Source organism: Leuciscus leuciscus (assembly GCF_965113295.1).
Source record: "Leuciscus leuciscus genome assembly, chromosome: 18".
Classification (NCBI taxonomy): Eukaryota; Metazoa; Chordata; class Actinopteri; order Cypriniformes; family Leuciscidae; genus Leuciscus; species Leuciscus leuciscus.
Genome location: NC_138742.1, coordinates 26341729 through 26354809, shown reverse-complemented (window position 1 = coordinate 26354809; position 13081 = coordinate 26341729). Strand labels below are relative to the sequence as shown.

The 13081-nt window shown below is 36.4% G+C and overlaps 1 protein-coding gene across 7 annotated transcripts in view; it reads left to right on the top strand.

Annotated features, from left to right (window-relative positions):
* Positions 1–13081, top strand: part of nav1a (neuron navigator 1a) — a 148037-nt gene that overhangs the window by 24351 nt on the left and 110605 nt on the right. For all 7 annotated transcript variants that reach the window (XM_082144964.1, XM_082144968.1, XM_082144966.1 and 4 more), the window contains exon 3: positions 1153–1241. In XM_082144964.1, coding sequence (XP_082001090.1) covers positions 1153–1241 — 89 coding nt within the window. The remainder of the gene's footprint in view (positions 1–1152; positions 1242–13081) is intronic.

The following is a 13081-nucleotide window of genomic DNA, read 5'->3' as shown; positions in this document are numbered from 1 at the left end:
TGCATGATGGACAGTTATTAAAGCAGTTACATTTGAGACATAGAATATTGTTAACCATGTAAATATGCAAATAAGGGCATACCCCAGGGTTTACAAATGTACAGTCTAAAACCTTGAAACCCGACTCCTCAGTATTATTTCACTTAGATCACTCAAGATAAGTCAGGTCTGCAATAGGATTACATTAAGCTTTTTTAAAAATGCATTCTGGGTTAACACTTGCAAGTGTGAAACGACCAAAAGAAAAATGATCAGGTCAAGTAAAATTCTTTTATTTTTATTTTTATGAACAACAATGGAAATTCCCAATCTTGCAGAAACTTAAATGAAAACGTAAGATATCCTTCTAACTAGCTAGTGTGTAAGAAATTTAATCAGGGACTTATTTTATTTATTTTTATCAGCTTTTCAGTTTTCAAAATTTGTTTGTCAAATTGCCTTGTTTTAACGGTTTGTACATGTACTGCATTACATGGTTTGTTATTTCTCCTGCTATTCAGTTCTGCTGCTGCATAATTTGTCTTCCCTCTATCTGTCTTCACACCTGTCTTTGCCCAGCCCACTCTCTCTCTCGGTCGCTTTTGTCTCTTTCACTCTTTTTCTCCCCATTTCATCCAGTTTTGACCAATATGACAGGCCATCATTTACGCTGACAGATTAGCCTCCTTTTCCACTCGTAATCTTTCCAGCGCTGAATCAGTGAAGCGGTTTAAGTTTCTGTCCCGCTCTCAGAGACTGTGTCGCTCTTGCCCTCTGTATGCCTGCTGGGAATTCTGGGGCACAGTAGATGGTTAAAAAGCTTCTCCTGCCAGCATGAACACTCTCAGAATTATCTGCTCTAATGAGTCCGTGCAGTGGACACCCGGTGGGCACAGGATACACTGGCATCAGGGCCAATGCCATGTTAGAGTAACCGAATACAAACCAGCCGTTACAGTGACAAAGCTGCTGTTTGAAAATAGCACTGAACATGGATTATTTTCAGATTGTAAAATACCAATTATGCTGCGTCTGAACTTCTAGGCTGGCTTTCAGTGAAATAACACCTGGATATTTGCACATTTCCAAGGAGCAGAGTTGGTTTTTGGTTATGAGGCTCTGGGAAAGGCACTGTGTCTAATTGTCTTATTCTTTTCATTTTGTTTTATAAAGGCGGCAGATTGAGGAAGACATATCTCTGGATGACTTCAGCGACTGTTCCTCTGACTCAATAGAAGTCTGCTGTGATGACCTCAATACTGGTGAGTTGTTTGCACTCTCCTTTGTTTATTATATTTTGCATAGGCTTTAATATTAATCAAAATCATCAACAGTCTTTTTAGTTTACATTCACATCACAAAGCCAAAGTGAGATGGATGTGTTTAAATCCATTTTTATTTGTTATAAAACATTTTGGGGGGACCTTTTAAATATGACCAAATATGAGATGCTCCTAAACTGACCCAGATGCATAACACACACTAGCCTGGCATGCACTTAATTTAAAAAATCTCAATAAAATGTACAATAAATGTACTATCAATGTTAGGCACCAGTCTTAACACATTTGTAATTAATAAAAACACTTTATAGACCTGTTGCATTCCCGGGTCCGTTTGGACCAGTTGGAACCATAGACTGTAAAAAATATGGACAAAGCGTCTGTGACGTCACCCATAGACTCCTGAAGAACGGTTTTGAGGCCGTTTATGGGGGGTATGGGCGGCGCCATATTTCAATACAAATGTTCAGAAAGGATAACTTACTGGTATGATGTGTTGTGTCAGATCATGGCCGAGACGTCAAATTTCAGGAATTCCACTCGGCGCAGCCTATGCTCGTTATCAGCTGTCAATCAAGCTGTCAATCGCGCCCTTATTTGTCATACATTTTATATCTAAATACGATCTAAACTAACGAGTTAGAAAAAAATTCACCCCCCTCACAGTTGTCAGGCACTCGGAACCTATCGAAAAATACAATAAAAGTCCATGGGACCAACCTGTAAAAACATGAATTTATGCTGTGAAAACGGACATTTTAACATGGGGGTGTATGGACATTTGCTCCCTTTTGGGACCTGCCCCTAGCGGATTTTCAATGTATTGCAGTTTTTCGCACTTCCGGGTAGGCTTCATTTTTCAGTTTAGAATGTTGCCGCTTGGTTGGAACGTAATCTTATAAAACAGTCATAACTTGAATGAATGTGAATTTTACCATGTTTTTACTGTGCTATTACTACATTTATGCCCTTTTATTATTTAAAAAATTAAGAAATACTTGAAGAACTACATCAAAAAGTAGTGTGATGCAAGAAAATATATATATTTTTATTTTTTATAAATTTTATTTTAATGTAATTAAATATTTTATTTATATATATATATATATATATATATATTTTTTTTTTTTTATGAAATTTATAAGATCATATAATATGATAATTACTAGTATAAAGTTAATTGACTTCAATAGATTTAATTAAAGTCCTTTGAACTTATAATTCATGAAAAGCAAGTGTCACATTTGTGACCTAATGTACATCATTATATATTTTTAATGAATATTTCACACATGCCTTCTGAAATTTCACTAATGAATTTGACTGTTCACATTAAAATCACATTGCAAAAAAAAAAAAAAAAAGAAGAAGAAAAAAAAGTGATATGTATTTTATTCCATGTATATACGTTTGAAATTAAGATTTCCCAGATTGTGTTTCCCAGAATTAGTTTTTTTAAATTCCGAGCAATTTTTGATGTTCAAACCCAAATATGTGGTGAAGGAAGATTTGAGCCACGTTCAACTGCGGTGTGAATGACTGAACTAAAGGAAAGATTTTGATCTTTCTGTGAAAGATCCTGAAAGTTGAGGACAGAGAGCATTAAATCTGTCCTTCCTTCTACTTTGTGGCCTAATTCTCCATCTCTGAGTGCCTTGTTGCCCGTGGCGGTGGGTGCGTGGCGCAGTGAGAGAAAGCAGGCGAAGAGAGCGATAGCTGCAGGATTCCACTCCCTGCAAAGAGAGTGAATGCAGCGTTCACAAAGACCTGGCCTAGCCTGACCCTCACTCAGACAGACATGAAGCCAGCTAGACCACCCCAACTGCAGACGGAGAGTTCAGCAGTACTCTATTAAATATAAAGGTTACAAAAAGGGGTTTACAGTCTGATGCCATAGAACAGTGGTTCTCAAACTTTTTCGGTAATTCCCCACTTTGGACAAGGGGGAATTTTCAAGCCCCACCTGCCCCCATCACCCCAACATGCTAAAGAAATAAAACGTTCAAATGTATTGAATTAACAAGTACTATCAGTATAGTAACAAGTTAAATCTAAATACAAACTAATTATCTACATCAAATAACAGAAAGTTCAAAAATAAATAAAATAAAAGTGCAGCTGTGTCATAATTTGCATGAAATTCAAAAATAGAGAAAATAAAAGTGCAGCTGTGTCATAATTTGCATGAAATTCAAAAATAGAGAAAATAAAAGTGCAGCTGTGTCAAAATTTGTATCAAGTTAAAAAATAGAAAAGCAATAAAAGTGCCACTTTGCAATCTGTTAAAAAAGAAAAGAAGATATCCATTTGGCAAGCCAGGTCTATTTATCCCTGCATTAGTGGCTGCAATGAGCCTGTTTTGCATTGCACAATTTATTTATTGCCCACACTAGCCTGCTACCCATAGGCGCGAAACATAGATATAGCTATTCTATGGGCGCGAAAGTTTGTTCCGCTAATATTAATATGCCTTTATAGTCACACAAGCACACACACACACCTGCGCGCGCAGTCACTCTCTAGTGCACGATTCCGGGAGATTGGATCTCATTTGCGGGCGTCAAGGAGCCACTATCAATATGTGGGAGACTCCCGGAACTTCCGGGACAGTTGGGATGTATGGATAAAGATATAAAGGCATAAAAAGGAAAATGTCCTCCCGTTTGGCGCGCCCCACCTGCCACGTCTCTATTCCCCACCAGTGGGACGCGCCCCACACTTTGAGAACCGCTGCCATAGAAGAACATTTTTAAGCTCCAAAGATGCTTTGTTTTAGCTTGTGAAAGCAAGTGTTGCTTTTACCCAAAACAGCCTAAAGCAACCACCTAGCAATTTCTCAACAAGTATAAAAATGGTTCATGAGTCTTTTGTGAAATTAATCTACTCTAAAGAACAATTAAAGAACCAACTGTTAACCTGAATGTTTAACCAATGCATGTGTTTTTTGGTGTAATATGTTGGTTATATTTCTAATGGAATGTGTTAAGTGTTTATGAACCCAGAGTATTGAGAAATGAAGAGAGAGAGAGAGAGAGAGAGAGAGAGAGAGAGAGAGAGAGAGAGAGAGAGAGAGAGAGAGAGAGAGAGAGAGAGAGAGAGAATGATGTAAGTGTTGTGAGTATGTGTGTTAGTGATGAGTGATCTGAGAGCGTAAGTGTTATAGTGAGTGGGCTCAAGGGTTTCATCAGGTTTGCGATCAGATCCACCCCTGAGAATCGACAAAAGCTGATCTGCAGATTGAATTACACCGTTTTCAACATCTGCCGGCTTCCTTCCCCTCAGATGGTTGATACTCAAACACACTCAAATGTACACTGATAATACATTGCCCCTCTCTCTCTCTAACACACACACACACACACACACACACGGTCAAGAACTGCACTAAACATGTTTTTTTTTTGTTCTTTTTTTTTTTTTGCCAATGGTGTCAGTCTTAGAGGCCTAGAAAAAGTTTATTGGAGTGTCCACAGTTAGCCATCATGTTGAGATCACATGATGGACTGTGTCTTGCAGTTCGTAGGTAGTAAACATAAACTTACAGACATCTGAAACTTCAGTGATTCAGAGCTAATGCCGTTTCATAAGTGGTTTCATAGAGTGCTGCAGTGATGACGTATTCTTGTAGGCCAACCTGTACGTTAGCATCACACTGGTCCCCTCCACTCAAACCCAATAGGGTTTTTCCATTGGCTTTTGGATTATCGCAGAAAACAAGGTCAGTGACCAACAAAAGTTTGATAATCTTCACAAACTTTTCTGAATCTTAAATACAATCGGCAGATGTAAAAAGCTAAACGTAGGCTATAAACAAAATACATCAAGGTTGCATGACTTCACCATCATTAGGCTTCAGCTTTTTCAGTCTTTAAAAAAAAAAAAAAAAAAAAACCACACACATATTTTACTGTATGCAGTTTGAATTTGAACTTGTGTTGACCACAGACATTTTTTCAGTCCAAAAACCCTTCAGGACAATGGAACTGGAAGTGCTAAAATGCTACAATTGGTTTTGGCATAGACAAATACATAATTCTTGCAGCACTCTATTGGAGTGGGTGAAAATGTAAACATGGCCATTCATGTTCAGAATGAGCAGGCCTTTTTTCCCTTTAAGTTTCTTCATTGATGACCTTCTAAAAAGTAACAGCTGATAGCATCTGACAAAATAACATTTTTGCAGGAAAATTTGTAAATTCACTGTATTAGATTTTTGATCAGAGACCAATTAAAAGACCCCCCCCCCCCCCCCCCCCAACACACACACACACACACACACACACACACACACACACACACACACACACACACACACACACACACACACACACACACACACACACACACACACACACACACACACACACACACACACATTTAATATTAATAATTATTATTTAAATTGTAGTAAAACATGCATACTGAACAATATTCAGTAAGATAGTATTATTATTTCTAACATTGCCTTTTTTCATTCATTAATTGATCGAACTGCCAGTATTTTAATTTCCAAGGTGTTAACTGGATGGCACTCTCTGAATTAAATATGTGACAACATTTTAGGATAATGCTGTTTTGAATGTCTAATGTTGCATAATGCATTTTATTAATATAAATAGTAGGCAGTATTCTGTGTATAGGCCTACTCTGCATTATGCTAATACTCTGTTCTGAATATTGCCATTTGCTATTACTCATTTGAACATTACTTTTATTAAAAATGCAAAATGCCCATTTAATTTCCGTATACAGTATGTTCACCTTTAACCAAATGAATTAGCATAAACATAGCATAGCATAAGTTTGCAGTTTTAGAAGCTGATGCTGGATTTCACCTTTTATTATATTTGCAAATGTGAACTCCATTTTAACATTAGACATGAAGTGTAATTCCTTTGTTCGGGATTTTCCTAAATCTCATGGTAAATGCTTCGAGGATAGAAGACCAAAAGCTGCCAGATCTGGTTTTATGGCAATTAATTGGGAGAAAATCCTGATTTTAGTGTTTATGCTTGCACGTTTTTGGCAGATTGCAGGCATCAAGGCCGAATTAATTTTTAGCATATGGCAAGGAGAGGGAGGCAAAATCTGACCCACTGGCTGAAAGACAAATCGCAAATCAGCACTGGCCTCTTTTTAAAGTTGACTCTCCAGATTTGACTTCTCCAGCATGAATATACAGTATTCATTACGAGTGTAATGGGCAGTGTCAACATGGATGGTGTGCATTTGTGGCTGTGTATCCTTATGCTCAGTTTGGCAACCACACTTGTTTTAGTAAAAGCGTGTGAATGTTTCCCGAATCTATAGGTCCAACAAACATCCGCAAAACAGCATCGCAAAATTGTGTGGTCTGAACCACAGCTCTTGACCTATGGTTAGAAACATAGTTTCTTGTTTGCATGACATGTGGACTTAGTATATCCTTATTTTCAGCAAAATAAGCAAGCTGACGAATATATTTACGTCTTTTAGTTTGTCAAGAGATTTAAAGCGTCATTTTTGAAGAGTGCGCATGTGTATACGTACTCTAGTACGTAAGAACAAGCCTATGATTGAATCTGGAAATGAAAATTAGTCATCAGATGCCAGTAATTGATAAATGATCAAATGCTGATAATTTATATTTAAAAAAATCTAGCATTAATTCGATCTCAAAATTGACCTATTTTTTTTTTTCACATTACTCCACCATCTACGTGACATCATTAACCAATGTGGTTGAACGACGAATTTGCGACAATACAACGCTACCTTCACGACAAATTTGTACAAATTCGTACGAGTGATTAAAAGATGGCTAATTCATATGAATTTGTACGACCTCACTCGTACGAATTCGTACGATTTGCCTAAACTCAAGTGATAGGTAGGTTTATGGTTGGGGTCAGGGGTAGGTTATTCGTACGAATTCATACAAATTTGGCAACTCGTAAAATATGTAGGATTTAGCAAAAATTTTATGAATTCGTACGAGTGAGGTCGTATGAACTGGTACGAATTAGCCACCTCGTAAAATTCGTACGATTTGCCTAAACTCAAGTGATGGGTAGGTTTAGGGGTGGGGTCAGGGGTAGGTTATTCGTACGAATTCATACGAATTAGCCACCTTGTAAAATTTTTACGAATTGCCGTGAGATCGGATTGGACATTATGGTTTCGGGAAATAGTCTTGACTAGCTAGTTGACTTCTTCAATGATGCATCATACTATGGTTATATCGTTGTTCGGGAAACACACCCCATGAGCGTTACTTAGCACAGTGTTATTTTAGTATTATCTATATATTATTATTGTATTTATTGATATTTTAAATTCAGATCTTTTATATTTTTTTATTTCAATTTAGGTTTACATTTTATTATTTTGAATGTGCTTTTGTCATTAGTGTTTTATGGAATCTTGTTTCCACCACAGAATAAAAGAACAACACAATTGCGACACAATACTGACTTTTCTTCTCAGAATTGCGAGTTATAAAGTCAGAATTGCGTGATAAAAAGTCGCAGTTATCTTTTTTATTTTTTATTCTGTGATATTCTGACTTTATAACTCGCAATTGCAAGAAAAAAAAGTCAGAATTGCAAAATAAAAGTCGCTATTAAATTTTTATCTTTTAAATAGTTTTATTCCGTGGCGGAAACAAGCTTCCATAGTTTTTAAATATTTGTAATACATATCTAATACACACACACACACACACACACACACACACACACACACACACACACACACACACACACACACACACACACACACACACACACACACACACACACACACACACACACACACACACACACACACATATATATATATATTAGTTTTAGTTTTAATTTGATCATTTTAGTACATCAACTTCAACTTATTTTATTCATTTAGTAGTTGCCAAGGCATCATTTTCGTTAAAGTTTAGGTTTTTCCATCTAATATTTATAGTTTATTTCAATGAACAAAAGTGTTTTTCATTTTAATGAACAATAACAACATGTGGTCGCTTAGGTGATCTGAGTGATTTTATCACATTACTACACTCTTAAATAAAGATTCTTTACTGGCATCAATGGTTCGGAAGAACCTCCAAGCACAAGATTTTTTAACAGCACTGTAGAAAATGAACTTTTTAGTGGAAAAGGGTTCTTCAGATTATTAAAAATGATATTCTGTTCACTGAAATGTTCTTTGGGGAACCAAAAATGGTTCTTATATTGAGAATCACATGTGAATCACCTTTTGGAACCTTTATTTTAAGAGTGTACGGTGTTTCACTTTCACTTATTCAATCCAGGTGTTAATACCCTTAAATTGCACCAAGTCAGATAACAAGAGGTTAGCAATCCTTTTAAATCAGTCACTAGTGATCACAGTGGTCATCAGATAATAACGCTGCAGTGATACATCCTAGTCCTACGAAATGGGGCTAAACCAAACATGGCAGAGACACAGGTAGAGGTTAAACAGCTGCACAGACGGGATATCCCCGTTTGCTAAAGCAAGATATAGAATGCTTCAGTGACAGACGTGATTAGTCATTAACTTAGATATTTACATTACTTCCATTTCATGAGACCACTGTCACATGCAATCTGATTCGGTTTTCTTTTCTCTGTGTTCTGTTACCGTTTTTTGCCTGCCTGATTTGCTAAATAGTTTCCATGGTTCTTAATTAGCTAACACCTGTTCTTTTTCAGTCAATCATCCCTATGTATTTAAAGTCCTCCTGTGGTGAAAATCAAGCTTTTAATGTTGTGTATATGTCTATGTGGTTTTTTTCTCTTTAAAACGGCAGTGAACCAAAGACAGTCTCAAAAACGCGTTTGAAATCGCTGGCATCACAAACTACCTTGTAACCAATCAGATCAATGTGTGATCGTCAACGAGTGGATCTCTGAGCTGGTGTGAGTGAGTGGAGGCGGGGCTAATTTGCATATTCATAGAACCACGTATACTATATGAGGCAAGGGTGTGGAGTTACATTCAAGCTATTTTAAGGGATGAAGAAATTTTTTTGTTGGTGATCAAAGATGAATTTTAAGGGAAAAAATGATTGACTACAGGGAGACTTTAAGCCTTCAGTTTCCTGTTTTCCATTGTCTATGTTATTCCAAGTGGTTGTGTTACATTATTTTCCAGCGATCTCCTGTGTTTTAGCAAAGACTATAGAATAACACAAGGCACATCACTCGTATTGTTTTGAATGGGGAAAAGTGCAATGCTCAATATGGCGGAATAAGTCCCGCCTTCTAAATAAGAGCCAATCGCCGATTGGTAAAGTCATCGCATCACCGCAGCTGCCGTTAGAAGCTCCGGTTCCTAGAAACAGTCAGACGCGAGAGTCTACTGCTCATTAGCTTGATCCAGTCTGAAAATTTTTGTTTTCGAGTGTTTAGAAACAGTTGTTGTCAGATTTCATTGGTGATTTCAAATTTAATCGTAAGCTTGGAGAACAGTTTTGGAGAATTTGATGTTTCCCCATTCAAAGAGATAGGAGCTGCACTTTCATGCAAGAGAGGCGTTTCAAAGATGGCCGCCGAGTAAAATGACTTGTCTTAAAGGGACTTTGGTTTTAGTTAGTGGGTTATAATAAAGTTAGTTGTTTTCTACTCCTTTGTCATGCGATTCCAATACAACCTATACGCCTGACAACAACTGTTTAAGAGTCGCACAAGGACACGCATTAAGACAATTTTAATAATGTGTTCGGCTCATTTCATGCCTGCTTTGTCTCTTTGGGTCAGTGCTTTTGAAAAGAAAGCCCATTGAGTGAGCAGTGTTCATTTAGGGAGCAGACATCATAGTTTGGCACTAATCGTAAAGTAAGAATTGCATTCTAATGCAAATGTTCTTGTAACACGTGGGCCAATCAGATAAACAGATACGACTCCATTCAGGGCCTTATATGATATAATATAATATAATATAATATAATATAATATAATGTAATATAATATTAGAATAGAATAGAATAGAATAGAATAGAATAGAATAGAATAGAATAGAATAGAACAGAACAGAACAGAACAGAACAGAACAGAATAGAATATGATTTTTTTAGCAGCTAGCCTGAGAATTGGCTCAGAACATTGCCTGACAGCCTGCGGGAGTGTTTTTCTTTAAGGTCATTGTGTTCTTTTGAATTCAGTAGAACATTGCAGTTTATTTGAAAACAGATGATGATGATCAGTTAACACGTTACACTGCTGAGTGGGACAGTAGAGTGAAATGTGCTTCCTATCTCCTATAATAACCATCTTTTACAGACATAAAAAGAAGTGTAGTATGTGAGGGAGTAGTACGTGTAGGGTATTACAGGAATTGACGCACAGCCATACGAGAACACATGAGTAGGTAGCCAATGAAGTAGAGGTCATGAATCTATGGCCCAGCATTAGTCTGGCTTGTAGAGAGGATTTCCTCCTAGTTCCTCTGGTCTCTGTGGCTTTGTTTGGAAACATCGGCCCTTGGACTGAGTCATACTCGGGTGTGGTGTAGTTTAACCATCAGTAATAGACCTTTTCCTTTTTAAGAAAGGTTTAACAACTGGAAAACAGTAAACAGATATGCTTACTTTAAGCCAAAGAGATTTATTCAACTAAGTGTTATGTGAATTTTAGACAGAACATTTGGCTAAATCTGAATGAAATTAATGCATACTATTATCACCTTATAAAGTTTTGCATTCTCTGTCTTTTATATTGCTTCCATATTTTGGAAATGTTGGACACTTATGGCCATGGTAACGGTGATGGCAAAATTAATTTTATAAAATGATTCTCTAAAGGTTCTAGTGCAGTCTTGTTCTGGAAAGTTGTTTAAGTAGCAGTGTCTTAATTCTCCCTATGGGGAAATTACAGAATAGATTTCAAGGCATAACAATACAATATAATATCCTTTTTTTTTTGGGGGGGTAAAATGTACCCCAATGTTTTATTTATATATATATATATATATATATAAAATTAAAAGGAGACATTTTGGAGACATTACTTGTACATTTCTCTACACTGTATTTTATATATATATATATATATATATATATATATATAAAATACAGTGTAGAGAAATGTACAAGTAATGTCTCCAAAATGTCTCCTTTTAATTTTATATATATATATATATATATATATATATATATATATATATATATATATATATATATATATATATATTATAGAAAATATATTTTAACAGTATTTTAACAGCTAATATTAATATGTCTAATAATAATATTTTATTTTTACAATTTAATAATTTATAGGATTGGCCTAAAGGTTAAGGAAAGGTCTTTGAAACTCCCTCCACATACAATCATTTGATACACGTTTGACAAGACACTTTTATACAGCAATATCTTTGAAAGTTACAAAGTGACAAATGGGTCATATAATTGGACTTTGAATGTTTGACTCAAGCTACATTTTTAGTTACTCTGAAGTTTGTCCAGCAATTTTGCAATGGTGTCTGGGTCTTCAGCACAGGACAGTCGGCTCAGTGTTGGAGCCCCACAAGTAAGAGACGAGGTGGCGACCTGTGGTGAAATTTACGTGAGTGCGCTATCTTGAGCTCACGGTCAAAACAGAGTGCTGTTTATAAGCAAGGGCTTCCCCATGAACAGATCTAGCTCTGTGTGTTATTCCTTCCACTTTATATCTGGTGTGACATTAATGTCTCTACTGGGAGGAACTTTGGACTAGCTTGCTGGTTTGGATATGTTTGCCTCCTTGAATCACGTCTGACATTAGAAATACGAAGTTAGAATGAGGTTAACACATTCGGTGAAAATACTTATTCGTCCTGGACTGTTTTTAAAATGGAATGATACTTTAAATCATGTACTGTTACTTTCCTATGATGAAACAGGCACAAAATCTTGCACTGAAGGAGAGACTCCAGCCATATTTAGAGACCAGAATATCATTGAGATGGGCTTTTTGAGCAAGCAACCACCTAGCAACGCCTTAGCAACTACCCAGAGCATGGCAACTTCATAGCAACATTCTAAAAACTATTATTCTATAACTATTAATCTATTATTGTTGTTGTATAATGTATTTTTTAAATGCTTCTGTGGTCTTCAAAAAGGGCCAGAAATGTAATTGACTGACTGACCAGTAGTATGCAAATGATTTTTTTTTTAATACTGTTCATCACTGTCTCTAAAGGGTAGCACCAACACTGTTTTCCTTTAAAGCTGTTTGCTGCATTTGAATATTTCCGTTTGCCCTTTGGATTTCCGCCAAAAAACTGCAAAGATATTTCAGAAACTTTCATAGACTTTGTTCAGCGATTTTCTCATTGACTCGTTTAGAACTAGTTTTTAAGTTGCCATCAGGAATTAATGCATTAAGTGCATGATAGGAAGAAACGGACGTATTATGCATATTAATTAATGGAGAAGGTAATGCACCACCCTGAAAGCATGCACTCTACTTAAGCCTTTTGATTGACTGATAGATAAATATTGAGACATAATTTGAGTTTATGTTATTAAGTGCAATAGTAGTGCCTTATTTGCAAACTTGATAAGAATACAGAGAGAATGATAAATTGCAAAGTTGCTTTATCAACCCTGTGTCCTTGAGCTAAGATGTATGAGGTCAGTTGTTTCCACTTGGATGGTCTGTTTGGTAGCTTGGCTTGTTGAGATGAAATGACAGAACTAAGTAGAGCACTCTCAAAAATTGATTCAAACATGGCTAGATCCCTTTCGGCTTCAGAGGAAGGAACTGTGTGCGGTCTTGTGTGTATCGTACTGTTGTGACATGCCCTTCCAAACGCTGGTGAAAAATTAGGTCCATCCTCTGACAGAATGGCGGTTG